Source organism: Astyanax mexicanus, chromosome 22, assembly GCF_023375975.1.
Source record: "Astyanax mexicanus isolate ESR-SI-001 chromosome 22, AstMex3_surface, whole genome shotgun sequence".
Taxonomy (NCBI): domain Eukaryota; kingdom Metazoa; phylum Chordata; class Actinopteri; order Characiformes; family Acestrorhamphidae; genus Astyanax; species Astyanax mexicanus.
In genome coordinates, this window is record NC_064429.1 from 7,193,272 (window position 1) to 7,217,939 (window position 24,668).

A 24,668-nucleotide genomic window follows, 5' to 3' on the forward strand; every position below is an offset into this window, starting at 1 on the left:
CTGTAGGACGGGTAGGTACGAGGTAGATATGTAGACAGATGGGTGGGTGGGTGGATGGATGGATGGATGGATGGATGGATGGTTAGATAGATGCATGGATGGGTGGTCAGATGGATGAATAGGTAGATATGTAGACAGATGGGTGGTCAGATGGATGAGTAGGTAGATGGATGAGTAGGTAAATGGGTAAATACATGGGTGGTCAGATGTATGGATGGATGGGTAGGTAGGTGTGTGGTCAAAGGGACAGAAGGGTGGTCTGTCAGATTAAAAGATAGTTAAAAGGATAGAGGAAGATGGGCAGAGACATAGATGGTTAGATAGATGCAGGGATGGGTGGACAGATGGATGGATAGGTAGATGGGTAGACAGATGAGTGGTCAGATAGATGGGCAGATAGATACATAGATCAATAGATGGTCAGATAGATATTAATGGTTAGATAAATAGATGTATAGATAGATAGAGGGATGGATTGATAGATGTGTGATCAGATGGACTGGTTGATGGTTGGTTGGATGAATAGATGGATGGGTGATGGAAGGACTGATAGTGACAGTGGACAGAACATCTGTCTGTAAATCTGTGCATTATTATGATGCGGCACGTTAGCGCAGTAGTGAATGGCCTGCTGAAATTGAAAGCCTTTATTTTGATAGATTTTTATCTGTAAAATTAAATGTTCAAAACTAGAATAAAATTAATGTAAAAGCTAAAAGCTACTTTAGTCAGCTCTGCTGTTATTTTAGTTAGAAAGGGTTGGGACTCTTTTTAGAAGTCTAAGTTTATTAAGTCTATGTATAGCTTGATAAAGTGATTAAGTGTTGTGTAGCTGGAAGATGCTGCCCTCGAGTAAAGCACTGTTGTTCTTTAGAGTTGCCTAGCAACGCCACTGGTCTCAGATATGAGTGGTCAGATTAAGTATCTTGGATTTTAATTAAAGTATTTTTAAGCTGCAGATCTGAAGAAGAGGAGGTTAATGTTTTTGCATTTGTTTTGTCTTTTGTCTTCTGAGCTACACTTCAGTGATTCACTGAGCCTTAATGCAGCAGCTTAAATCCAGCCTGCAAATTTGGCTAACAGTGATCGCTAGCTACTAATTAAGGCAGTACATATTCAGATATAAAAGATGAGTAATCAAACAGTTGGAAAAAGCGAACAGGACGTCTAATAGATTAAGAAAGCGACCAAGCAATATATGGCCGTAAGTGAAGGATGGATTAAATAGATAGATAAATGGTCACAGACAGATTTCAGATGTGAGGTAGATGAATAGATGGATAATTATATGGTCAAATGGATAGATAGATGGTAAGACAGATGTTCAGATAGATGGATGGTCAGATAGGTGGGTGAATGGATGTTCAGATAATTAGTCAGACATTTAGATGATCAAAGGATGGATGGACAATCAGGTACTTAGTCGGACAGTTAGACGATTAGATGGATGGATGGTTATATAATTAATCGGTTAGACGATCAAATGGATGCATGATCAGATAATTAGTTAGATTATCAGATGGAAGGATGGATGAGTAGATGGATGGATTGATCGATGGATAATCAGATAAATAGTCAGACAGTCCTATTCTTCTGCTTTATACCCCTCTACAGGGACCAGACACGCTGTTCAACCTGAAGTAGCTGAATATATTCAATAGAAGGGGAATTTACAAATATTTGGACATTTAGTGTGGATGGGCAGATATACAGGCCTTTTGTATGATGTGGAATTTGACTGTTGTCTGAAATGAACTGCTTTTAGAAATTAGGTAAGGGTGTGTTTGTGTGAGTGTGTGTGTTTTGGAGGAGATTGCAGCTGTGTGTGAAATGCTCTCAGTGTGGAAAGATTCCCTCTCGTGTGTGTTTTTTGTCCTTATAAGGAAGTGTTCGGCGGGATGGGGGGGATGAGTCGGTTATTACGAGGAGAAAGTAGGAGAAAAGTGTAAAAAATAAATATAACAAATATTAGAAGAACTGCACACACACACACACACACACACACACATTGGCACACAGACACACACACACACACGCACATACATATACTTCTCAGACATGGAGGACATTTAGCTTCATTATAACTGTAGTAGGAGCTTCTCTAATCATTGTCTAAAGCCATACTTTTCACATCCTGGGAACACACACACACACACAATGGTGCCAATTTAAATGCAAATCCTGACATTCCCATCACTCAGACTGGCCAGCGTTTTGCATCCATCTGAACTAGCCGTCTCAATAATTTCAATTTGCACAGCCCTTATTCTCTGTGTGTGTGTGTGTGTGTGTGTGTGTGTGTGTAATGGAGATAGATATAGAAGGTGAACGATAGATATGATGGCTTTGAAGTAGTTATGGTAATGAGATCTCCTTTATGCACTCACTTTCTCGCACACTCTCTTTCTCACTCTCTCTCTCTCTCTCTCTCTCTCTCTCTCTCTCTCACTCTCTCTCTCTCTCTCTGATACCCTAAAGCCTGTGGCTTTAGAGTCATGCCCTTCAGAACCATTTCTGCCCATAGAGAGAGAGAGACACACACACACACACCCCGCAGGCAGCAGAGGTGACCTGGCCACACACACACCCAGCGTAATTACCACTGTTCATCACAGCCAAATTCAGCCCTGTTTTTTTATTGCCCACTTTATAGGCCTGTCTGAGGCTTTATACAGTCTAGCTTAGATGCCTGGGTGGAGATTACATTAGAAAAAAAGGCAGACAGACAAATAGGTATATGGATAGGCAGACAAATATACTACTGTTTACATTACTGTAAGCATTAGTACTGGAACAACATTTAAAGAACTGCAGTTCACACTTGCCTCAGTTAAGGTTAGTGTTAATGATTCAGTAATAAGAAAGCTGCTTCAGGTCTAGTGTGAAATCTCCACAATTAGTGTTGGTGTGAAGTGCCATGCCATCTGCTGGTGTTGGTCTGTGTCCACTAGGGTTGGGCGGTATGACGGTATTTCGTTATACCACGGTATTTAAATATGGTGACGGTATTGTAAAATAGTGACGGTATATTAACCACGTGACGTGCCAAACCTGAACTTTGAAAAACGGACGTTTAAGACATTCTGCGCATCCACAATGAAAGAGCAGTAGGAGGGGTAAGCAGTAGGAGCTCCCTGATTGGTTATGGGGTGGGGATTCTGAGGAGATCATACAGCAAAAACTCAATAAACTCTACAGGTTTCACTAATTTTGACCAAAATTATCGCCACAAATAGCCACATTTGTGCTGAAGTGACAATAAAACCCTAACAACCAACTAACCACCGAAATGATCAGATTTATCAGTTTATCCTGCAGCATGGGGTGTTCAGTGTGAGATACTCAAAGTTACAGCTGTTTCCTTAAATATTCCTCATCTCCTGTTTCTCTACAAAACAGTTTTTTTATGTCACTCACGCTCATATTCTAATACCGTACAGAATTCTGCAGTTTCCTCAGAGTTTTCTGTCATTATTTCGCAGCTAGCTCGAGCACAGTAAATATAAGCAACTCCGCGGACCGCGAGGCACTGCGCGCTGCCGACATCTGATCCCCGGCTCCTCTTCGCGAGCAGAAACGGCACAACACCACCCGCTGTTAAACTGCTGTAGTGGATACAGCGCTTATAAATTACTGTTTTTATTAGTTTCAGTTAAGGGGAACTTTCACTTTTCGTTTTCGTTATTTCGTTCGTTTTCGTTAACAGTAATACTTTGTTATATGGTGATTATCAGGCCACAGCTTTATATAAAATAAAAATAGTATTAAAAAACAGATGACTATTTCCTGGAGCCTGGACTGACCCCAGCTTTTCCATTACTTTCCTCGGGCCGGGTCTCGTCTGGGCTGAGAAATAAAAATCAAAGTATCCTGCTATTTAAAAGAATGGAAAATCTAATTACAATAATAATATAGTTCTGCATACTAGAGTTTAGATTGTCTGCCTGAACCCGAGCGTGAACGCGAGACTGAACCCCAGCGTGAACGCGAGCTCATCCGCGCGTTTAAAGCTCCGCAGCATTTAATAAAAACAGATTAATAGATATAAAATAGGAAAATAACTAACTAAACTTAGCTCAAAATGGTAAAAGAAATATAATATAATGAATTCTAAAATAACGAAAAATAAATAGTGTACACACACGTACAAAGCTAAAATAATATACATAAAAAAATAAAATCATCCGCGCGTTTAAAGCTCCGCAGCATTTAATAAAAACAGAAAAATATAGATATGAAATAGGAAAATAACTAAATAAACTTAGCTCAAAATGGTAAAAGAAATATAATCTAACGAATTCTACAATAACAAAAAAGAAATAGTCTACACACAGGTACAAAAATAATATACATAAAAAAAAAAATCATCCGCGCGTTTGAAGCTCTGCAGCATTTAATAAAAACAGAAAAATAGATATGAAATAGGAAGGTAACTAACTAAAGCTCAAAATGATAAGGAAATATAATCTAACGAATTCTAAAATATCAAAACACACAGGTACAAAAAAAAATATATAAATCCCTCCCTAGTTTTTCTTTTTAGATGTACTAGTATTATTAAAGCCACACACGTAAAAAATTAACCATTAACTAGCAAACACAAGAAATCTGAGAGCGAAAGAGCAACACTGCAGGCTCACAGCAGTACGCCTCTTTAATTGCGTCCATCCTCTCTCCTGTTCAATATGCAGCCTGGCTTTGCTTGCAGCCCTACCGCAGAACTTTTTGACTTTTCAAAGCCCTTTATTCAGACGTGCCTTTCTTTTACAGACCCGAGAACTTCAGAAGATGCAGCATAGCATCACTAAATCATTCACTACTGCAGAGCTGTTGAGATGCTAACTCTTCATCATATAAAAGCATAAATCTATTCCTCTCCAACAGAGCCAACCACACGCTCGCCTCCGTTCAAAAGCTTCTCCAGGCCGTTTGTTTGCTTGCAGCAAATACGTTCAGGGAGGGTTTGAACATCCCTAACGATGTTCATGTTGTTGCTGTCCGATAATAAGTGGAGCAGCTTCTGCTACAAGAGTTCCACCACTTAGAAATATAATCAGTGAGCCAGGTTTGTTCAGTGTACCAGTTCCACTGACAGCAAAACAGCCCTGCGCGTGCTTTGCGTAACAGGTGGTTCAGTTGGTGTTGTTGGAATTGGAAGCCTCACATTTTTTTCTTCCAAACATCTGACCATTAAATTACAGTCTAGGGCATCCATCAGCTAGCTGCTAGCTTTCATTGCAGTGGTGTAATGAATGAGAAACCTACACTGCTATGGACTTAACCCATATTGTCTTTAAAGACCAATCCAGCTTCTGTTTGGGATCCAGTGACTAGCAGGTTTGAGTAAAGAGGCTTTATGATGAGCTCTTCAATTCTACCTTAGCTGTGAAGAGACACACTGCTCCAACTCCTGAATAGATGATCTGCAGATCTATTGCAGACATACAGCTACCCATAGTAGTGATGCGTGGGACGTTACCAGCTAAGGGCTGTAAGAGTCTAGAGCGGGATCTACAGGCCCAACTGCAACATCTGTTGGAAAATATGCTCCAGGATCCCAGATCTTATCAAATAAATGCATCACCACTTATATATTGTAATTACTTTTGTAGGATCTCTTAAGTTTATGGCAATGTTAAACTTAGTGGACTAGGTGTGTGCCATATAATATCGTATACAGTATTATCGCAAACATTTTTGATGCCGTTAAAACTTTATATTGTGATAATAGCAATGCTCTTGAAAATAAATTATTTTCTGTTTATTTTTTGTGTTACTGGTTGTTCCATAGCCATTCTGAAAGTTAATATGGTGTGTTATACACTGACACGGGAAAGGAAACAGAATTGAGTCCATGACTTTTGGCATATCTGTGTATGAACTAGGGCTGCAACTAATGATTATTTTAGTAGTCGACTAATCTGACGTTTATTTTTTTCGATTAGTCGATTAGTCAGCGCTTATTTCTGCCTCTATCTCTAAAAACAGCAGAACATGAGTTTTAAATGGCATTTAAATATCTAAATGTTGTTTAAATATGGAAATTACTGACATTTAGTGATTTAATATGTAATCGGTTGTGTTTGGGCACTTTTGGAGACACAAACTAAGTCTCCCATTCCGCTTTTGTCCCCAGCACTTGTCCCCAAATGAACAATTAGTCGACAATGAAAATTGTATTCGACAAATTTAAATAATTAACATTGTCGATTATATCGACTAATCGTTGCAGCCCTAGTATGAACTACACTAGGTGTGCACCACCATCCTTGTGATGTTTTGGATGTTCTACCTGAGTGTCAGGAGTTCTTAGAAACACAGGAGTTATGTTGAATGTTGGCGGTCAGGTGTGACTGTCTCTGGTCACTTAGGAAAGTGTTGGTTGTTGGTCAGTTATTCGGAGGTCAGTGGGGCCGGGGTGGGCATGGCAGCTTTGTGTTTGATGATTTTAAAAGTGAGAGTCCCACAGCGGCTCAGACACAGTCTGCATACAGTCTACAAGAAGAGAGAGATTTCAGTGAGGTAGTGTAACTCCCTCAGGACTTCAGACTCTGCAATACTGTCTCCTACCTTGCTTTTTTTCTACTGTCTGCTTTTCTTTCGCTCCCTTTCTCTCTTTATCTACCCATAAATCTTGTTACATTTTTGTTTTTTTTTTCATTCAGTGAGCTTATTGTAGTCTTTGTTCTCTTACTTTCTCTTTGTTTCTCTCTCATTTTACATTTTACCCAGACACACATTAAGAGGGGGAACATCATTGGATTGAGAAAAGAAAATGTCTCTCTCTCTCTCTCTTTCTCGCACTATCCATATATCTTTTTTTATTCAGTCAGCTTACTCTAGTGTTTGTTTTCTGATTTTCTCTTTCTATTAATGTTCTCTCTCTCTTTTTGTCTCTGTTTCTCCTAAACTACACAAACACAATTTGATCATTTTTATTTAGTGAGCTTACTCTAATCTTTGTTTCTTCACTTTCTCTTTGTCTCTCTCTCTTTCTCTCTCTCTCTCTCTCTCTCTCTCTCTCTCATACCTATATACCACAATGTTTAACAGATGCTACAGTGTTCTTTGGATTTTAAAAGGTTTCTCAGAGGCTACTTGGGTAGTGTACCTCATGATGAGAGATGGTTATGACAAATTCAACAATATTTTACATTTTACCCAGTTAACAGATATTCAAAGGGGGAGACATAATTTGACTGAAGGAGGCAGGATGGTTGTGTTTCTCTCTATCTCTCTCTCCCTCTTCTTAACTACCCATATATCATTTTTATTCAGTGAGCTTATTCTAGCCTTTGTTCTCCCACTTTCTCTGTCTGTGTCTTTTTTCTCGGTTGCTTCTCTGTTTTTTGATTCTCACTCAATTCACTGTTGCTTTTTCATTTTTTAAAATTCATTCTATTCCTCTCTCACTGGGTGTTTCTATATTCTGTATAAAGTGTATAAAGCGATAATTGAATGTTTGTGAATCCTTATCTATATATATAAATATATATATCTTTGTGGTCTTTTGAACTTTTGCACACTAGTGCTCTTAGTGTGACCTTTGTTGGTGGATTACTCTTAGAACAGGTAATAATGGTCATGAATTTTAAACAAACTACAATTTTCTCTTATTGTCTTTCTCCCAATCAGAGGCTATGATGATCCCATTGAGGCGGAGCTGATTGATGAAAGGCACCCTTACATCCCCGGCATGTACTCGGCACCCCTGGCTCAGCCGGAGAGAGGAAGCATGGCCAGTCTGGACCGCATGGGTGGTCGACGCTCCCCCTCCATCGACAGCATCCGCAAGGACCCGCGGTGGCGCGACCCAGACCTGCCCGAGGTCATCGCCATGCTGGGTCACCCCATCGACCCGGTCAAGTCCAACGCCGCCGCCTACCTGCAGCACCTGTGCTATGAGAACGACAAGATCAAGAAGGACGTGCGGCAGCTGAAGGGCATCCCTGTGCTGGTGGGTCTGCTGGACCACCCTAAAGCCGAGGTCCACCGAAAGGCCTGTGGAGCGCTGCGCAATATCTCCTACGGCAAGGACAACGACAACAAGGTGGCCATCAAGAACTGCGATGGAATCCCTGCCCTCATCCGCCTGCTGAGGAAGACCAACGACATGGAGGTCCGGGAACTGGTTACAGGTATGCAGTACTTTGTGTTAAGTTGATGAACATTTGCAGCCACATATACATTACAGCTGAAATCTTTAAGCTAAATCAACCATTTTAATCATACTAATAACTGAGTTATTTTTCATTGCCCTCTGGTGCAATCAATCTATTTACATAATGGGTGTGTCTCCTGTTTTTGACACTCACCACCAGTGTGTAGTCATTCCCTAGACAAACCCTTAGGTAAATTTGTGGATCATGTATTATTTACTGCATGATAAATTACTCAGCCATTGGTAGTGAATCTTACTAAAGCTTGTATTTAACCTGTTTAGCATAAAAATACGGGTATGGAAATGGGACTGGTGGAATGGCAGTGGGCAGGTTCGGAGGATACGTACCACACAGATTTCTGAGAGGTACCACACAGTTCTAATAGGAAAATACTGCCTGAAGCTCTGTTTCCTCAGCATGTTTCCTTAATAACCGATGATACGTTCGGTCATGTTATGAGTTACTACAGAAAATGTAATCCTTATTTAATGGGCCTTTAAATTTTGGTTTCAAGCTAAAAAAAACAATTTAGGAACATTTTTACCAATAAGGTTACTTAGAACTTCATTGGTGTGTCTAGAAAGATATTTCCCTCATCTCGTTTTTGAGAGTTTGGTATATCTATACTTTCAAACATCAGACTTTAGAAACTTCCCTGAATCGGCCTCCTGTCAGTGGAGGAGAACAACAGATTCGTTTTCATTCTGGGTTTTATAGCTATGATGTTTTTCCACTCCCAAGTTGGAAAATCCCCCGAAGAAACAACAGAAGCTGTCAGTTAAAAAAAACAACTGAAAACACCAAAAATAGCAGAAAGAGATTTTCTCCTGCTGGCAACATTGTTTCACTGAGAGCAGCGAAAATCTCAGAGCCGCATTAGCCCACAGCTCCTACATCCAGCTCCAGGCCACCAATGGCAATTCCCTTTAAGACTTTGAGAACACAACGAGTTTCAGCCCAAAATCCACCAGGGCTTTTCATCCAGAGGTGCCCACGATGCAGCAGCAGCTGACGGCTGATCCCGTCTCGCCGCTTCCCGATGCCGTGCCGCTCTTTTTCTAGGGCACACCTAAAAGCGTCAGTCTCCCGGGGCCTCCCCTGCATTTCTGCTCATAATTCCTAAATCCTGCATTATTCTGACTGCTGTGTGCTGGCTTAGTCAGGAAGCTCTGCACTAATACCAGGCTGAAGGCTAAGGGAAGAGACTGCCATGTTGGGATGTGATTATTTTCAGCCTGATGATCTGATTCTGGGTTTTGTTATCGATGTCCAATGAAAGTGATAGTTTAGTGTAAAATCTGTTTACACAGTTTTTCTCCTTTCCCCTAATATAGCTGATCAATCAAGACATGTTTAGTGTCTGAAACCTGGCTTGTTAGGGTTTTTCCTGTAGCTACGAATACTGGGTGATGTCTTTGCTGTCTAACCTAAATGTACTATAGGTGTTTTATGTTATTTACACCTGTAAAAGCAAGGCAGCATTGGTGTGCACCAAGATAATTAACAGATTTCTTTTGTTTTTGCTTTTTGGTCACACTGATATTTTTCTGATTATCCAACAAATATAACCTGAGTAAATACAAAAAAAGCACTTTTTAAATGATAATTTTATTTATTAAAGGAAATAAACTATTCAAACCAATCTAGTCGGGCGCCGAGTGGTCCAGCGGTCTAAAGCGCTGCCACTATGAGCGGGAGGTTGCAGGTTCGAACCCCCGCTCATGCAGCTTTGCCATAAGCTGCCGGCGCTTAGAGGGAGCAAAATTGGCCCTGCTCCCTCCGGGTGTGTAGATGGTGCACCCTAGAAGTGATGTCCACAGCACAGGGCGTCTGTGAGCTGATGTATCAGAACCGAGCCGCCGCGCTTTCCTCCAAGCGAGCTGTGATGATGATCGGCAATGCTGCATCAGCAGCAGCTCGAAAAAAAGCAGTGGCTGACTTCACATGTATCGGAGAAAGCATGTGTTAGTCTTCTGGTGTCTTCTGGTGTGTTGTGCTCAGTAGGCTGTGATCTGTGGGCAGAATCTACACTTGACCTCTCTCTTTCGTTCAGTTTAGTTCTACAGCTACATCTGCCAGTATTGCCTATGGTGGGCCAATGGCTAAGGCAGGTTAAGATTTAACTTTTCAGCTTACACACTGACAGAGTTCTGCTTCCTCAAAACCAGAGTACTAATTCTGGACCAGCTGTTTGAAGTGTCTAGGCTACTTAAAACCTGGGTTTGACCTGATAAGTGTTAGTAAGAGAGTACAATGGGGTTTTGTGCTTCTACAGCCAGAGCTTTAATCCTCTTGCATGAGCTCTCTGACCTGACACACATTCGCTGGAATACTGGGAACTCTGTAAGAAGGCCTGCTTCGATTTACAGTAGCCGTGCTAAACCCCAGGACCTTTGGGAGATGTTAAGCTGGGAGGTCTAAAGGTTTTAAACTGTCCATCGATTTAAGTGCGTCCCAGGTGGGTTGTATTGGATAACAGGTTGCTCTGCGTAGTTCAGTGCTTTGCTCAGTGGCAAAAAGGCCATCGACTGGGATCTAACCTCTGACCTTAGGAGCTATAGTGGATTTCTTTGGGTGCAGCAGTAAGACTATGGAGAAATCACAGAACTGAGTAGAAATAGGGATCATATTTGCTTCAGCTGGAGAGAAACTTGTCTGGCTGTGAGCTGCAGGTATTACCCACAAAGGTCAAGCTGTTGAAAGTGGGTTACATCATCCTGCTCCTTGAGTTTTTTTTCTGGGAATCTTCGACTCTGTCAGGTAGGCCGTCTGAGGCAATTTTTCAGCATTCCTGAGGAAGCCAGAGCCCGGAAGCTGAGTGCAAGAGAAGTTGTTAACCCTACAACTAGTGAAATTAGGATATTTGGATGCACCAAATGTTTGGCAACTGAAAATATCAGACCAAAAATCAGAAAAAAACACTTTTGTTGTTCTGATAGTTACTTTGTGATGTATACAGAGCAGATTCAGTAACCCAGGGCGCTATCAGCTAGCGGTGAATCCCATGTAGCTTGTTTTAACACGGCAAACACGCAGACTACATTCTAATAGACTCTCCACTGTTGGTGAAAGAGCTAGCACTGCGGTTAGCAGCTAATGCTAATAATGCTGCACCCAGCCTTAGTGCTGGAGATACTTCTTGACAAACTCACCCTTATAACGCTATACTTCAGCAGAGTGGCATTACTGCTCCTTAAGGGTAAATTTAGGATTAGAATATCACTACTGAGTTAAATGTATAATTAGAATAGCAATACTGGGGTTTTATTTATACAGAGAATATCAAAAAGAAAACTGGCGATTAGAGTAGCACTACTGAGGTCAAAGTATTGTGCTTTGTTGGTATATTGGCTGGGACACTAGTGTTAGGAGTTCAATAGATCCTTTTAAGATTCCCAATTTTCAAAGCTCCTTTATGAACCTCCTAGTCTGCCAGTATATTGAAGGTACCAAAGGGTGCCCATGCCTGAGCTCCAACAATTGCTTTTACAGCAGAACAGGCCTCTCAGTTAGGGCTAAAAATAGCTCGCTCCCCACAAGCAAGAAGACCCGGCGTCTCCAGGCTTCAGTCTCGGTCCCGGTTGGCCTTATGCTTTAAGCTCGCCAGGCCTCTATGAAAACAAACCCCCTCGTAACGCTGCTGTACGGTGGCCTGAAAGGCTGGGTATGCCGTGCCACAATTAAAAATAATTGCAGGTTTTAAAAATAGGCCAAGTCCGGCTGTCAGGGCTAGTTGAAGGGTTTCATTCTGTTCCTTGTAAAAAAACAGTGCAGCAGACATTCCCTGTGAGGGCTGAGCGCTATATTAAGAGTTTCCTTGCTGTTTTTAATCTCATCATTATTGTGGAAGTTCAGCTGTGGTTAACTGAACTGGGTATGGTGTAGTTATTTGAACATGCAGTATAGAGGCAGCAAATGTATTTGGACACCTGCATTTGTGGTTTCTTTGGGGGAATTAAAAAGTATTTATCTGGTCTTGTTTTTATCGTTTTTTTTTTCATCTTATCTTTCTTCTGCCATCTCGTCTCTACTGTCCATTGAAGGCTTACTACAAGCTTTTTAATTAAATCAAGCATTGCTGTGAGGATCAGTGACTTGTCTTGTCAACAAACATTTAGACACACAGTGTATAGATATGCAGCCTACTCTACAGCTGTGTTCCATTTACCTCAGAAGTTGAATGTCATGGTTTGGAATGTCCTTTTATATACCAGGTAAGCTATAATTGTTAGCATTGTCCCATGTTAGCACCCCTAGCAATACAGGCTTCTAATGATGCATTATGCAGTATTTTGTGCATCCAAATAACATTACAATACATCCAGAGATACTACTACATCTGCTTCTACATCTACACTACTACACATTACTACTGATGATATATGTGTGTAGCAGCCATGTTGGATTTGACTTGTGGGAGTTATCATGGACAGATTTTTTTTTTTTTTTACAAACAGTGGTAATAAGCACTGGTTACTGCTGCACTTCTAACTGTATTTTAGCCCTGATGTGCATTCTGTTTCTTCAAAGCTGTAATTCTTTGTAGGAATTCTACAAATTCTTGTTCTGAGAAAACCTTGCAGGTCATACACTCTGTCATACACTGTGTGGTTGAACAGAGCAGCTGGATGCCAAACGTGATTGATTGCAGAGGAACAGCAGGGTCGTAACAGCAGCTTGCACTGAACAGCTTGTAAAAGCAGCGTGTCTTTCACTCTTTAGCAGATTGAATTAGCCTGGGAGGCTGCAGTGACGAGCAGGAAACTGTAAACCCAATAATGCTGCTCACTGACGAAGAGCTTCCCCAGGCCACCGCTGCACAATTATGTCATTGGACCCGGTCTGGATTCGATTTGTGAGGAATCTGGAAAACAGAAGGGTAACTGAAAGAAGTGACATCAGATCAGTGTGTTTACTGTGGGTCATAAAATGATTTGTGATTCTCAGTCAGCCTGCAAATTGTGCCTGTGTGCTCCATAGACTTCTTGTCTTTAGAACACTAAGTGGAGATGCAGATTTGGTTCTATTCTAATGTAAGAGTTTTTATTTAGGGTGTTTATGACCTAATCTACTATCCTAGTGTATAGGAGTATGTATTGAGGGTGTTTTATGGACTAATTTCTCCTATTTTAGTGTATAGGATTGTTTATTGAGGGTGTTTATGGACTAAAATCTCTTGTTTTAATGTAAAGGGGTTTTTATTGAGGGTGTTTTAGAATAATATATCCTCTTCTAGTGTATAGGAGTGTTTATAGAGGATTATGGGCTAATATCTTATATTTAAGTATATAGGATTGTTTATTAAGGGTGTTCATTAGATAGTATCTCCTAGTGTACAGAGATGTTTGAGGTTGTTTAGAGATCTGGTTGTTAATATCTTATTATCTAGTGTATAGGAGTGTTTATTAAGGTTGTTTAGGGACTAATATCTCCTATTATAGGATTGTGATGAATTTGTCAAAAAGAAAATTGTACCCAAAACTCACAAGTATACAAAATCAGCTAGGCTTATTGGTTTAAAGGTTTAAAGTGTGGATAAAAATAATCATATTATTTTTTCACAACAGGGGGTGCAATGTTACTTTGGGTTATTTTCTTTTTGCATTGAGCAAGACTGAGGGATTTTTGAAAGCATAAATATTTAGACTTGCTGTTTGACTTGATTCGACTGCCTCCCGCAGGGTTTGTTTTGGAGAAAAGCAGCTTTTGTCAGGAATACTTTTGGTCCTGGCAGTATCTAAGTGGACCGTTCAGTCGTGCACAGATTCCAGGCATGCTAAACATCTGTCCACATGCAGGGCAATAACTGTAACAGCTTATTACCACATATACCACCAATAGGGCCTAAACAGGGCTGTAAAAGCAGTGTATTAAATGGGCCACCATTTTACTGTGCGACGTTGATTACCCAGAAAAGTTATAGACTTGTTTGCTGGGGAAAGTCGAGACATGGCCTATTCTCTTGCGCTGTAGGTCATTAAAGCCAATGGACTGAATTTTATGGCCCAGTGTGAGCTTAATCACTCTGCCCTGGCTTTTGTCCTGAAGACCAAACTCTGCATCTTCTAATGTTAGAAATGTGCTTTAATTCATAGCTGGAACCTAACAGATCCTCTGGGACACTATGGGTAGTATTGTACACCCTACTTGATGCACGTTGCTCTATTCCACCCTGTCAACAGTGTATTTTCACGCCTTGCACTCGTGTCATTAATATAGCATTGGAGTTAAGGAATAAATCTACACTAAGGTAAATATATGGCGTGTTTCTATCTTGGCCTAGGGAAATACAGGTGCACCACTGATTAATTAAAACCCTGACACAATCATCAGGCAGCTGCCCAATCCTATCTTAGCCGTGCAGGTGCACTTGTTAAACACACAAACAAAATTACAAATATTGTACAAATTACAATGTACAAATTGGACAATAAAGCACACTCAAAATCCTTTCATTTTCCCCCAAATCAACAATGTGTCCTAGGTTTGAATTCTATCTGTCAGTTAATAATAAGCAGTAATGCTACTGTACTGGAGTACAGTGTTATAAGGTTGAGCTTTCAATGAAGTTTATTCAGCACTAAGGCTGAGTGCAGCAGCATTAGCATTAGCCGTTCAGAGGCGAGTATATTGGACTGTATTCTGTGTGTTTGCCAGGTTAAAACAAGGTACATGGGATGCACTACTGGCACCACTAGCATCATTTACGTCTAATGCTAATGATGCTGCACCCAGTCTTAGTGCTGAAGAAGCTTCACTGAAAACTCACCCTTAGACAAAATATTGGAAATCTAAGCTTACTGTAAATAAACAGAATCGCTTTACTCACCAAAATAAACAGTTTTTAGGAGAGAAATCTGTGTAGATTTACATACAGTGCTCATTTGACTTTGAAAGAAAATGTATGTTTTTTGTTTTTTTTTTTAATTACAGTTTTGTTTACTTAGGCGCTTCCCCCATCCTCCACATTAGAAGGCGACACCCTTTCAAACTTTGATACTGGCAGAATGTGCCCTATAACCCGGTGTGCCTTATGTATGAAAATAGACAAGAAAGTAGATGTTAATTGATAGTGCACCTTATAAACCGGAAAATGTATAACTTTTGTCAGTGGTCTTAGGCCTCTGAGTAATGATTGCTTAAGGAAATGTCATTTTCTACCTCAGAAAGCATTAAACATACCTGAGACAGTGTGCTTTATTATTGGGTCCTTTTGAGGCCTGATGAATTTGTGCATACATAGTAAAAAGTAAATTTTTCCTTTATATTTATTTTGTATTATACTTGGTGAATCTTTATGGTGTACTATACAAAAACAGTCACAGTCTTCCATATCTTTCAGATTTCTGTTCTGGAGTTTAGTGCTGCAGAACCAGGATGCTCATATGTGTTTTATTTTTAGATTTAGGTTCTTGACCTTGGTCAACTGGGTTGAAATGGGGAAAAACATTTAACCGAGTGGAAAGGGGAAGGGTGGTGGTGTGTTCGAAACAGACTGGAATCTTTACTGTGTGTGTGTGTGTGTGTGTGTGTTGGGATTAAAAACATTGGCTGGACCCCATGTGGGGGGGGCTTTGGGTTGGGTTAGGTGGAGCACAGCAGTGTTTAGCTACACTCACATCTCACACAACTCATCTCTCTAAAGCAATAGTATGTAGCTGGACTCTGTGTGGACTGTGTGCAACCTGCCTTACTTAAGTAGAAATGTTGGTTATCTTCTTGTAGCTTTACTTCTACTTACGATAAAAAAAAAAAAAATCAGCTTGTTTTCTTTTAGGCTTCTCATTGTTCAATAAAACCCCTATCCAGATCAATCTCTCCATTCAGATCCAGAGTGAATCTGATTGTGATTGAAAAAAAAATATAGACATACACCATTCCGACTCCCAATTGGTTTATACTGTACTGTGATCCATCACAACTGCACATGTCCCGAAATGAGTGTATATAGTATAAGCCAGTAGATGACTTCACCTGTGTATTGTTGTGTGGGTTGCTCTTGAGCTTAGGGATTCTTCCCTACAACCTACGCAACATTTGTGTGGAACCTGTCCAAGTTTTAAAACAAAACCTACGTGCAAATATGAACAAAAGCTCTTTTGTAATGAAATACTCCGGCAAAACAAACAGTGCACTGTTATCTGTAAAAATGGTCTGCATTGCAGGGGTTCTGCGTCTGGTTTTGAGCTTACAAAGCCCTTTGGAATTGTGTATTAAAAAAAATCTGTGGAATAAAGGTTGAACAAAGGGTCTTCAAATTAAGTCCTCCCTCTCTTTTTCTTTCATCTCAACAGGCACACTGTGGAATCTGTCCTCCTACGAGCCTCTGAAGATGGTCATCATCAACCACGGCCTGCAGACCATGACCAACGAGGTCATCATCCCACACTCCGGCTGGGAGCCCGAACCCAACGAGGACTCCAAGCCTCGGGACGCTGAGTGGACCACTGTCTTCAAGAACACGTCAGGATGCTTACGGTAAAGAGCTTTTTAAATACTGTGTTTAATCAATAAGGCTGTAGCAGTATTAGCATCTGCCACAAACTTTTTTGCCGTACAAAGGAGAGTGTATTGGACTGTAGTCTGCATGTTTTCCATGTTAAAACAAGCTGATGGTGCCCTTGGTTACCGGGACACTCAGGGTGGCATTTATGTCCTGCTAGTGCTGCGGTTAACGGCTAATGCTAATGCTGCTGCACCCAGCCCTAGTGCTGGAGAAACTTGACTAAAAACCCTTTAATATTGAAATTCTAAGCTTACTGTAAATAAACAGTCTGTTCCTTTTACTGTATTTCAATTTTAAAGATACATTAAATTACATGTCTTTTTTTATTCTGTTGTTCTTTACAGCAGAGAAGTAGGTTTTACTTATTTAGTCTTTTCAGCATTCTTGTTGCCATCAGAAAAAGCATCAAAAATCGAAACCTCTATTTCTAATAGTAAAAAAAAAAAAAAATCAAACAGTCCTTTCAAACTCAGCCCAAAATCAGATGTTTTGTCTTTTCCCATCAGATTCAGGTCATGTTAATGTTTAGAATGCCAGCCTATTCTCTAAACCACCCACTTACAGAGATGCTCTAGCAATTTAAGGTTACTCAGACGTCTCCTGGGCTTTTTATGGAATAGTTTTACTCATCCGATCCATTCTAATTCACTTTCAGAAGACCCAGAGGCACAAAGGAAGAGGCCCATTTAGCAGTCTTAGGGCAGGGTCATCCATTAAGTCAATATGAGTAAAAAGGTGTCTCACTCAGTTCTACGAAAGCAGCAGTGCTTTCCTACCAGCTCAAAATGCCTTATATGTTGTATTCCTTGTACATGTGTCACACTGCGAGTTGAGGAATGTTAAAACCGGTATGTATTTTTCACACACTGCCATACTGCTAGAAGTGCTGCGAGTGCTGTATAAAATAGCATCCCTAAAGAAGCATACTAGCACAACTTGCTAACTAAAGCTAGCAAGGTAGCATCACAAGCTTACACACTGGAGTAATGAGGAGCCAAACGCTCCATCCTGCCTTAAGAAACATGAGAACAGCACTTTACCTGAGGGGCTCCTGCTGCTGTTTCACTGTATGAGTATTTTTCCGAGTAAAATAGAAAAACAGCAGTAAACAGCAAGCATTCACTCAGAATTGCAGAAGTTCCTTGTCCCAGAATCGGTTCTGAATGCAGAATAATGTATTGATATAATATAACTTTCTAAAACTCTGGATACGAGGTATCAAAAAGCTTTAAGAGCAGTCACTACAGACCTTTTAATTATATTAATACTGTTGCTTGAAGGATAATTTTGCAATAGAACATTTAAAAAATAGCTCTTTTGATTACTTAAACATTGAATATTTTCGGTCCATTTATAGTGTTTATGTAACTATTACATTTTTTTATTTTTGTAAAGGAAGCTGTGATAAAGTTGTTAGTGAAACTCTGTTTAAGGTCTATTGTTAACATTCTTTAGCTGTTTTTCTGCTAATGAAGTCTGATTTTCTTTTTATATTGTGTAATTTTGTGGGACAAAGTAAACCTAATACTAATACTCAATTGTTCTCCTCTCTACTGCAGTATTAACACTCTACTACTAGCCTTATCCCTTATTGCTACCAGCCAAATCCAACATTGCGTTAACACAATTTTTACCGGCCTCATCCTACATAGCTAATGCAGCATTAGCATCAGCATACTGGCTAATAGCCTGCCATACATTTAGCAAAAAACAGCTATAAGCAGTGGATCCCAATGTTTTTAAACCTTCCTATTGAATGTTTCTGTGGCCCTTATGTACAGATAGCTAACTGTGCTGAAAAAACTGCACCCGAGCTACAGTAATGGTTACCCTCTATTCTCAGAAGCGATCAGCCTTCAGCAGAAAAGTGGTCAGTTTGGTGAGCACCTCTAGTACATACCATTAACTGGCATAGACCTCTAATAATGTACAGGTTACTTTACTTTACTTTTCTTTCAAATGTTTTTAGTCTCATTTCTAAAACTTTCCTTTTATTTGAAGGTGTTTTTTTCTATGTTGCCTATAGCATTGTCTCAAAAGCCCTTTATTATTTTTGTATTGAAGAGTGTACCAGTGGAAAGCAGTCCAGCAGACCTTTAACACCAGCGCCTCAGGGCTTTGTATCAGGTGCAGATGATTACTGTTGATGGTTGTTATGAAGGCATGGTGCTCTTTTTTTCCTGATGGCAGTCATCAAGGAAATATGTTCTGTTTTTAAGTTCACATTTCCGAGTTTCCTAACGAAAGGCCGAAATCAATAATCGTGCCCTCTCGCACCTTTTCTGGATAGATGCACCCATTAGCAGGATTGTTAAAAGCAACGATTTTCCAGCGGACCTTCTGGGGATCATTGTGGCCGCATGGCTTTTGATTACGATCTCCAAGCGCTGAAAGGTTTCGTAATCTCCATGGTTACCCTGTGGCTCGCCAGGCTGATAGCACATAAGGACAGAGAGATACAGAAAGAGAGAGGTGGAGAGAGAGAGAGAGAGAGAGAGAGAGAGAAAGAGAAAGAGAGAGAGAGAGAGAGAGAGAGAGACATAGACATAGAGAGAGGATATTTGTGCCCTTGCCCTGGCTTCCATAAACCTGGCAATTTTTGTTGGAGTAGAAATACCAGTTACACCGTAGGTCCACCTGGCTGGTGTTCGGTAAGTACATAGACTATAATTTGTGTTAGACATCCTCTAGGCTAGGGGTTCTCAATAGATAGACTCCAGGCCAGGAGTCCAGTCCAGAATTCAATTAATCACAACAATATTCTCTGACTATGTGTGATTAATGACACATGTTCTTCTTAAGATGCAAGTTGAATGTAAGAAATGTAAAATGGAATTATGTTTATTAGTGGTGTCAATTAAAATACTAGTATATACTTGTATGTTTAAGGGGAGATAAAGCCAACGTGAGGTGCTGGAATAAAGAATGCATGATAAATTTTCTGCTCTGATTGGTCAGAGCTGTCTGGCCTGGGAGCAAGAAAAATATATCAAGAAGATTCTGTGTTTCAGTGTGTATATCTGTGCAGTGTGAAGCTGCTTTAAACATCAAGGCGGCTTACGTAGGCAGGTAACACATGCATTAGACTTGAATAATTTACTTTTAAAGCAACAGCAATTATTTCACTGTATGTTTTATGATGTAACAAAATGGTATTTACCATGTAACAGCCCATAAACGTGGTGATGGACATCTGTTCTGTTCATATCGCTGTTACGAAGCAAAAATGATTTAGGTATTCAACCTTAAGAATCAACTACCAACTGTTAAGCATGGTGGTGGTAGCATTGTGCTCTGTGGCTGTTTTACTGATAGTAAAACTGGTACGTTGCACAAAAGGGGAAGAATGGAAGGCTACTACAGACTTCTTGAGCATAACCTCAAAACATCTCAGCCCTGGCCCTTGCATCCACAACTATGCTTAACAGTTGCATAAAACAGTGAGCTAGATGGTTGACCCTTGGACCCAATGGGGTGTTCCAAAAGGATAGTGACCCCAACATTATAAGAAGACAGTTGAAATAAATGATCAAAACCCCAGTACTATGTCCATAATGTGTGATCAGAATCGTTTGTTACTGTTTATTATTAACATTTTATGAGGTGACTTTGTAGATAGATGTTAAAAGAAATGGTAGAATGCAATTGCTTGTAAAATAACAAACACTGTTACTGTATCTGTTCCTCTCTCTGGCAGCTGGTTGCTTTCATTGGCTGACAACCCCCACCTCATACACACAAGCCCTATCTGCCACTGACCTCTTAATTAAAGAGATAGGGAGTGTGTTTGTATGTGGGTGTGTGAGAGCTGGAGCCTGGGACGCCACAACAACACAGATAATATTCATTCCCGGCACTGCTATCAGGACCTCCGGGTTTGCTACTGATGGTCTTAACCTCTGTTTGGGAACACCAAAGCCAGCTCAGCTGCCCTGGCTCTTATCTTGAAGCGATAGTTCTGTAGAAAAGAAAACATTGAATATAAATCGTTGCCCCTTACACCAAATGTAGTCAGCCAGCCAAAGCATGTACATGGCAAATAAAACTAGCCAGAAATATGAGCCTCCAACTCAACTGGTTAGTCTTCTTAAATCCTTAAAAATTTAAAATCCTCATTCTTGCGTAAGTAACACATTACTGAAGAGTAGCGTGGTGGCCAAACGATGGCCATTTCAATTATAATATTGGAAATGTAAGCTGACTGTAAATAAATGGAAACGCTTTACTCACCCAAATAATATATTTTTTAGGAGAGGTACGTACAGTGGCTTACAAAAGTATTCATACCCCTTGAACTTTTTCATTTTATAAAACATTTTCCAAGCTTTATCCCGACAAGCACTTTTCAAGCAATGACCCAAAAATGGAAAAAGTATACTGATCAACATTATAATGGGAGTAACGGGGTGAGAGAGCATGGACAATTGTGCTTACTCTGACTTCGGCTACTAATGGTGAAGTCAAGGTTCAAACAATTCATGCTCCATAGTGTTAGCATCATAGTCTGCTGAAACCTCATCTCCAGCTGTTAAGCATGGTGGTGGATCCAGCATGCTTCGAGCTCCTGTTGCAGCCAGTGGCGTTAAGGGCACATTACACTGGGGATTAAGGAAGAGAAAGAAACAAATTTAGGTAAAAAAACAACAAACTCTGGAAACATCTGTTAAATAAAGATGAAAAGAGCACACGTTTCCGCTGCAGAATAAAGTTCCTGAACACACCTCAAAATCCACAATAGACTACATCAAAAGGAGCAAGCTGAAGGTTTTGCTCTTACAGTGCCTGAAACTGAACATCAAAATGTTTTTTGGATAGACCTCAAAAGAGCAGTGCAGAAAGGCAACCCAAGAACTGAAGAGTTTTTCAGCAATGGTGCATTTTCTCCTGGAGTCTTAAAGGATGCACTTGCTAGTCCAAAAAATCCCTTCGCTGATGGCATTGTGTGAAAGAAGGGAGTCCTACAGTGCCGTGAAAAGTATTTGCCCCTTATAGATTTCTTTTGTTTTTGCATTTGTCATACTTACTTTTTACAGACTATCAAATAAACTTTAAAATCAGACAAAGATTTTTAAATGATGATTTCATTTATTAGGGGGGAAAAACTATCTAAACCTATCTAGCCATTTGAAAAAGGGTTCCCCCCCAATGGACTATTGTGAAAAAAGTAGAACCTTTTGGAAGGTGTGTGTCTTGTTACATCTGGCGTAAAACTAAAGCATAATTTCAGAAAATAAAAAACATCATACTGAACGTAAAACATGGTGGTGGTAGTGTGATGAGCTGGGTCTGCTTTGCTGCTTCAGGACCTGGACTACTTGCTATAATAAATGGAACCAGGAACTCTGCTGTTTATCAGACCTTAAGGAAAATGTCCTGCTATCTGTTCGTGACCTCAAGCTCAGGCGTACTTGGGTTCTGCAGCAGGACAATGATCCAAAGCACACAAACAGGTCCACCTCTGAATGGCTAAAAAAAAAAGTTTTGGAGTGGCCAAGTCACAGTCTGAAATGTGGCATGATCTTAAACGGGAGGTTCATCCTGGACAACCCTCCAATGTGTCTGAATTAAAACAATTCTGTAAAGAAAAGTGGAACACAATTCCTCCACAGAGATGTAAAAGACTCATTGACAGTTATCAGTAAAGCATAAATGCAGTTGTTGCCACCAAGGGTGTTGCTTCCAAGTTATTCATTTTAGGGGCAAATACTTTTTTTTTTTACACAAGGCTAGATTGGTTTGGGTAGTTTTGTTTCCTTAAATAAATAAAATTATCATTTAAAATGGCTTTTTATGTTTAGTCCGGTTATCTTTGTCTGATATTAAAGTTTGCTTGATTATCAGAAAAATATCAGTATGGCAAATAAAAAAAACAACACAAAAACAAGAGAGATCTTTAGGGGCAAACATTTTTTCACGCCATTGTAGCTATCCTACCAAGGTTCTTAATCTGGTTTTGAGATTGCAGTGTGAGTTCAAGGGCTCACGTAAGGGCATGTAGTGAAGTGAGGAAAGTAGAGAATATCTGGCTGTCACCAAGAACCTCTTCCTTCTGCTAAACGCAGCACATTCCACATTAACATTCCACCGCTCGCTGGGTATCTCTCGCTAACTCTCGACATCTGGGGCTATTTAGTGAACTTGATAAAGCTTGAAATTTCATTCCTACTCTTTCTTTTTCATTCTCTCGCTCCATATCCCTTTCCCCTTAGCCCACCTTTCCCCTGCAGCTTCTGTCTTTTCTCTGTAGCAGTTTAATCAGTATAATCTGGTTTGGCTTGGACAGGGGGAGGATGGGAGGCTGAGAGACAGACTGAACACCGCTGACGCCGTACCTTTTTTGCACTATGAGATTGTAGTGCAGTCACAGATGCAGTTTTATGTATGTATGTCTGTGTGTGTTTGTAGTCCACTGGGTACTGGCGGTCCCAGTAGGAAACCTTCTCGGCACACGACGCCACTCCATCTCCATCCATCCACTCTGCTCGTATCCATGGCAACTGAAACCGCTGACATCTGTTGCCTGGTAAGCTGCTTGGAGGCAGAGCCTGATTTGCCATGACCAGCTTTCACTGCCTTCCGGGAGGTTAAGAGTCTGTGCCACGTGTCACATGGGCAGGAACAATTTGGATCTCGTGAACCAAGTTTATGATTAGAACAAATCACAGTCAGACATGAACCTCTCAGGATGAACAAGATGGTGTTCAGGGCCCAACCCATTTACCAGGAGTATTAATAAACAAGGTGACGATCAGGGCCAGTCACAATCAGGGGAGGTCTTGTAACAAACAGGGTGATGATTTGAACCAGTCATAGTTAGTGGGGAGGTCTCAGAAAAAAGGCAGTAATCAAGAACAATCACAGGGTGCTTTTCCACCGGCATGGTGCCGGTGCTGGTGCCAGGTTCCCGAACGGTTCTTTGCGTTTCCACCACAAAATCACAGGTTCTGGGCCAGAAAAGCCGGTTCTGATCTGAACCTCTGACGGTGGAAAAGAGGTAACAGTCAGATGAAGGTATTTGAACAAACTTAAGACTATCACAGAGAGGTCAAAGGGCTCAGAACAAACAAAGTGGTTATTAGAACCAATCACAGTTAAGTCAGGGGGGTCTCAGATCGAGCAAGTTTGTGATTACGGTCTGAAGAGAACTTTTCAGAGTGATGATTGATTTGTATTGATGAATTGATGAGTGTCTACCAATCACAGTCAGAGGGAGGTTTCAGAACAACGTGGTGATAATAACCAAACACAGTCAAGGGAGAGGTCTCAGAGCAAACTTAGAACCAATTGGTTTTGCTCTCTCTGGGTGGGTACACTAGATGGCACTCTCTCCCCTCATCACTCCTAGGGTGATGTGGATCAGCACAAGGCTGCGTCTGTGAGCTGATGTATCAGAATCGAGTTGCTGCGCTTTTCTTCCGAGTGCGCTGTGATGCTACTTGGCAATGCTGCAGCAGCAGCAGTTGAAAAAGAGACGGTGGCTGACTTTATATGTGTCAAAGGAAGCCTGTTGCTAGTCTTCATCCTCCTTGTGTTGTGGCATCACTAGTGATGGGTGATATATAGCTGAGTAGCAGCTGAATGGGTGAGACAATTGGCCAGATGAATTGGGATTGCTTTGAAATGTTCTTTTTACTTTATTCTTTAGACAGTTGCAGGTTTTAATCAGTGGTGAACACCATTTTCTCTTGTAATCAGAAACACTTGAGATATTAAGAGATTTGGGAAAATTAGTTCTTCTCAATGTTCCTTGTTGTAAAAAAATTACATAATATGAGAAGTTGTTACTAATAATAAAAAAAAACATACAAAGTCACCAACATATACACTACATATACAATACACTTTACTGCATTTCAACGTAAATAACAGAAGCACATAGAAGAGATGTTTGCCTGATAGCTGTAAGTTATGCACCACTCCACTGTTCCTCATTTCTACAGAAGTTATTCACATCTTTATGTTAAATGATGAACGGCAGTCAGCATGCTCTGCTGGACGCC

At 40.5% G+C, this 24,668-nt stretch overlaps 1 protein-coding gene across 13 annotated transcripts in view; it reads left to right on the forward strand.

The window, feature by feature from the left end:
• Positions 1 to 24,668, forward strand: part of arvcfb (ARVCF delta catenin family member b) — a 378,373-nt gene that overhangs the window by 295,976 nt on the left and 57,729 nt on the right. For all 13 annotated transcript variants that reach the window (XM_049470443.1, XM_049470449.1, XM_049470448.1 and 10 more), the window contains 2 exons: positions 7,636 to 8,138; positions 16,457 to 16,640. In XM_049470443.1, coding sequence (XP_049326400.1) covers positions 7,636 to 8,138; positions 16,457 to 16,640 — 687 coding nt within the window. The remainder of the gene's footprint in view (positions 1 to 7,635; positions 8,139 to 16,456; positions 16,641 to 24,668) is intronic.